The 5,208-nt window shown below is 40.8% G+C and overlaps 1 protein-coding gene across 1 annotated transcript; it reads left to right on the top strand.

The window, feature by feature from the left end:
* Positions 1-2,748: 2,748 nt before the first annotated feature.
* rpl35 (ribosomal protein L35) lies at positions 2,749-5,145 on the top strand. Its single transcript, XM_005733613.1, has 4 exons — positions 2,749-2,831; positions 3,290-3,426; positions 4,261-4,342; positions 4,957-5,145. Exons 1-4 carry the CDS (start codon positions 2,829-2,831, stop codon positions 5,104-5,106), a joined length of 372 nt encoding a protein of 123 aa, XP_005733670.1. The 5' UTR covers positions 2,749-2,828; the 3' UTR covers positions 5,107-5,145.
* The last annotated feature ends 63 nt before the right edge of the window (positions 5,146-5,208 follow it).

Below are 5,208 nucleotides of genomic sequence, written 5' to 3'. Positions count from 1 at the left end.
CACACACACACACACACACACACACACACACACACACACACACACTGCATCATCCATTCCTAAGAACAGTGGGAAGTCCAAGGACCTCAGTGAAGGTCGCAGAAGGAGAACTGTGAATTTACACAAGTTGTGAATGTCCATTGGACCCATTCCTAAACAACTACACTTTTCAAGATCATCAGTTCAACTATTGTACATAAGTACAAGTTATTCCAGTGTCTCACCACCTCACCGGTGTCTGGAAGAAGAGTCGAGCTGTCATTCTGAAATGAGACACTGGTTAGGATGTTCAGGAGCAACCCAGAAACCACCAAGGGTCAGGTCTGCTATGAACTGCTAACAGCTGCTACTAACAGCATCCACAATGAAGTGAGTACATCGCCATGGACAGAGAGAGTGCTGACTGAGAAACAAGGCCCCGCTCTGAAATAGACGTCTGCAAGCTTGACATGAAGCCAACTGCCCTTTGGAGACAATTCAAAATAAAAAATAATACCCAGTTCTTCTTCTTGTTTTTTTTAAGTTGTTAAAGACACATACTGTATAACCAGTCCACCCTGGAAAAAGAACGGCTGAAAGAAATCACTGAAGTCCAAAATGCGAGTTTGTAAACTGACCACAGCTGTATATGATAAAGAAGGTGAATGCTCTGTAAATGATGAAGGAAAGGCTCTGCCTTCACCTGCCTTTGCTGATGTAAATCAAAGTACATTCCACTTGGCTGTTTATAAAGAGAAATCTGTACATACTGTATGCATTGAAAACTTTATAAATCAGTGAATGTCAACAGTGATCCGTTTCTAATATTTATCGTTATCATAGACCTGAGCCCACATGTTTCTGCCCCAGCTCGTCACACTGTCCATAACGGTGTCTGGTCCTGAGTGTCAGTCGTGTGATTTGAAGTTTTATCTGTTTGTATATAGAGAAAGCAAGAGCACATCTTTGAATGCAGATTTGCCATCATGTTTATTCTTACAGGTAGCAGACTGACGTGGTTATGGACACTCCGTCAGCTTTTATACTCTGAGAATCAAAGAAATGACGAATGCACTTTTGAACCTGGTTGATTCTGCTGTGTTAAACACTCAAAGAGCTTTTCTGCCTTTTGTTTTTAATGACTCGGTGATGTTTCTATGACTGTTTTATTCTGTGACTCTGGGAGGCACCACTGGTACAGAGTAGCTCAAAGTCATTCAGAAAGACGTGTTTGTTGTGCGTTGGTCTGGTTATTCACATCGGCTTTTCAACAGCTGTGAATGTCCACTTTATTTAGATCATAAAACACTCTTAATTATGTGTTGCAAACTGTGGCCACCAAGATGTCACCCATTGGTTTATTATTATTATTATTATTATGAGGCCTCACCATTTTTTTATAGACACATTAACACTAAACAAGTAAAACGATAATGAAATACAAAATCTTTCCTTCCCAAAACTGAAGAAAAAGCTGATCTGTACCAGACCAGATAAAATCCAACAGATAATCCATTAAAATATCTCCAGTTCTGTGATCCTTGTAGTTCAGTTGGTAGAGTGCCACCAGCTACAGTTGTTAGCATGCTGCTAACTGTTCTATCTGTATTCCAATAACCAGAAAACGAAAACTATGTGTTATGGGGGTGTTAATCCAAAGGCTTTCCAATGCTGTAAAACTGGCATTTTAAAATGGGACACTTCATGGTCTGACTTCCTTTTAGCGGCAGCAGAAGTGGACCCTAGAGGAACTGATGGTTTGAACTTATAAAGCTTCAGTGTTTTTTCTGCTTGTTTGTTACCCCTTTAAAGAAACCCACACAGATTAGAAGTGTGTGTCCACAATTTATAAACTAAGGTGGATTCACAGTGCCTAGTTTTGGTCATCTAAAATTATCCAGACCCCAGCAAGACTGTCCTATGTTTGTAACAATTCTAATAGACTTAAGCACAAGAGAGAGGGGAAGATCTTGCAATGAGCTGAAGCATTAACTGTTATTTATTATTATTTGGTTTTCATATGTACCCGTTTTCAGTGATTTCAACTTTAATAGGAAATTAACCAGGCACATAATTCTTTCTCCCTTTTTTGCCATATTTTTCAAGTAACCTATATTTAACAACAGTGTAATAAAACTGGAAATTCTGTTTTTGGTGTGACACACCACTATTTTAGTGGCCCCCATATGGCCAGCCTTATGAAAAAGGTCTGGAGGTGCCCCTGATGACCATGCAGGTAATGGTTTTGGAGTTATACCGGGGAAGGCTGATATGTTTTGGTCGATGTGTCAGGGATTTTTTCCTAGCAGTAAACAAGAAAGATAAACGTAAAGGTAAATTACAGGATCATGTAGTCTAGAGCCGTCTGTGTGTGTGTGAAGTAGTTTGGCTGTTTAGTTGGGTTTGAAAAACAGCACCTGCCTACATTTGTTTCAAATTCTGCACATTTGGTTAGAAAATCAACGTTACCTGATTTTTCCCCACACTTCTGACACTGTGGCAATATAACTCTGATATGCAAAGATTTTGCACACGTCCCATGTCCTGAGATCAGGAAATGACAATAATACAGTTGTACTTTTTTGTTTAGCGGCTTCATTTGGTCTGTGATTATATCAAAGGTATATAAAAGTGTCTCTTTTCATTTGTTTGTACCCGTTTTTCTTCCGGGGGGTGTTCCACTGGAAGCGATCGTACTGCGTGGGTGGGTGTGTTGTTCAGTCCTCCGCGCCACGGTGGCGCTGTTTGCACGGTGAGAAACTGAAATGACGAAGAAAAAAATCTCCGGAAACTGCTTTTTGTGAACACGCGGTGCGTCCGGCCTTTCCGACGGAGCAGCGAAAAGGAACATGGTGGGGGACTCTCACTCTTCGACTAACTGCCAATTTTTGGTCTTTAAGAGCCGCAGAAACCCGTCTGTTTCGTGCTATATGCGTTCATAAACTTCTTGGGTACTTGTTAGTGCGTATGTTGGCAGGCAGGCTGCTACCAGAGTAGAATAAAATGATTTATTACGGAGCGCTCGTACCGACCAGCGCCGCTCAGCTGAGTTGCTAACCTGAAGCTAGTGGAAAAAATAGCGACAAGTATCTACTGCTGCTGCGTAGTTGAACCGAAGCATTTGGTACAAACAACGTGTCCTTGTTAATACTGGTAGCAAGTAGCTTGAATATTTCCCCTAAGTAATGCGAATGTGTAACGTACGGATGATGATGTTAGATAGTGTTGCGTTGTGCGTGTTAGCCGAACCGATGGCGTGTTAATGCCCATGCTCTCCTTACAACGTGTTTGCTTGTTTTCTGTCATTCAGGCCAAAATCAAGGCAAGAGATCTGCGGGGCAAGAAGAAGGAGGAGCTGCTGAAGCAGCTCGACGACCTGAAAAATGAGTTGTCCCAGCTGCGAGTGGCCAAGGTTACTGGTGGAGCTGCTTCCAAACTCTCCAAGATGTGAGTACTGAACATAAATCCTACTGAACCAAACCAACCCAGATGATCCTTAACCGGTCAGATAGATACTTGTAGTCAGGGATGCATGGGATGTCATTCACTTAGCATCCGATAGCACTTGAGTAAATACTTTCCCAACCACAGTTGTAATGAGAAATGTTTAGTTTTGCTGTTGTTTCGCTGGGTTAATCATGCTAATAGGTTTGGATTCCATGGCTCACTGCTGTCACTTGAAGAAGTACAGAATAAGTAATGACCATAAAGTCAGCAAGTTCAGAGTTGGCACACACTGTGAAAGAGTTGTCCTGGGGATACATTTCTTTGCTATAGGTAACCCCATCTAAAGAGAAACTTGCATGTAGTTTAACAGAAGTTTACATGGATGTTGAGTCATTTGAGTAACATGTGACTGCTCAGACTTCTAGCTCTGGCTGATTTGTTGGCCGTGTCCCTTTTAATGTGTTTAGGAAGCAATATTCTATTAAAATGTGTAATTGAAATACCTGAGAGTGAATATGAACAATGACTTAAAAGCTAAGAAGAGCAAATGAAGAAACAATATAACCAAAAATGATTGTTTAAAGACCCACGGATTTGTCTTTAAGTCTTCATTTTTGCCTTAACATTGACTTTGGTCCAGTATTTTAAAAGCGTGTTTGTATATTGATGTGTGGTTCACTCTGTTTTTGTTGCCTGACCTGAAATACATACACAACAAGACATTTGTTAGAATCATTGCAGTGTTTTTAAGTACATTAAAACAGCTAATGTGCTCTTGTCTTGGACACTTTCCTAAATGGTTGCACGGCTGACTTTGCTGTTTATTCTTCACAGCCGTGTTGTTCGCAAGTCCATCGCCAGAGTCCTGACTGTAATCAACCAGACACAGAAGGAGAATCTGAGGAAGTTCTACAAGGTGAGCCCCTCCAGCTTTTCCCATGTTAAAACACACATCTGCCTGCTTCGAACTCCTTCGGTTCTTGCTGATGCATCGCAGCTGATTACCAAAATTACTTGTGACTGTATTTGATATTAAGAAGTAAGAATTCTAAACAAGGCACGGCTGTGATTAGCCTGCTCTTCGTACCAGTAAGAATTACAAGTTAATTAAATGTTTTTGTTACTTCAATTTGATAAAATAAAGTTTGTTTCCACCAACATCAATTAAATTCATAACAGCCAATCGGTCGTTTGAATAAAACAAGTAATCACTGTTATTAACAACAAGATTACATAAGCACGGGGTATAAAAGCTGTGATGCTTTGACATGAGCCAGAATAACATTTAGAAACTTCTCCTGTGTCACTCTTTGTTCAGTTACATGTTGTAAGGTTTTAGTCAGTGTAAGCACAGTGTGATGCTCTGATGCATTAATGCATCCAGATGCAGCCATGCTGACTTCTTGTGTTTGCAGTGAACCCTCACGCAAAACATTTTGCTCTCTAAAACATGACACATCCGTGCTTGCAGATGGATTTTTATTGTGATTTATGCTTTTTAGCTTGACTGAAACATAACCGTTTTTGCAGGGCAAGAAGTACAAGCCCCTGGATCTGAGACCCAAGAAGACCAGAGCTCTGCGCCGCCGGCTCAACAAGCACGAAGAGAGCCTGCGCACCAAGAAACAGCAGAAGAAAGACCTCCTCTACTCGGTCCGCAAATATGCCGTCAAAGCTTAGAGGCATTTTCTAGTAACAAAATAAAATCTTTGGAACGTACTGTTTGTGTTGTTTCTCCATAAACACTTAAATACATACATGAACCAGGCCATGTTTCTATGT

Source organism: Pundamilia nyererei, unplaced genomic scaffold, assembly GCF_000239375.1.
Source record: "Pundamilia nyererei isolate P.nyererei 1_Seehausen unplaced genomic scaffold, PunNye1.0 scaffold00053, whole genome shotgun sequence".
Classification (NCBI taxonomy): domain Eukaryota; kingdom Metazoa; phylum Chordata; class Actinopteri; order Cichliformes; family Cichlidae; genus Pundamilia; species Pundamilia nyererei.
Note: the sequence above shows the minus strand (reverse complement) of the source record. Positions and strands in the feature narration are given on the sequence as shown.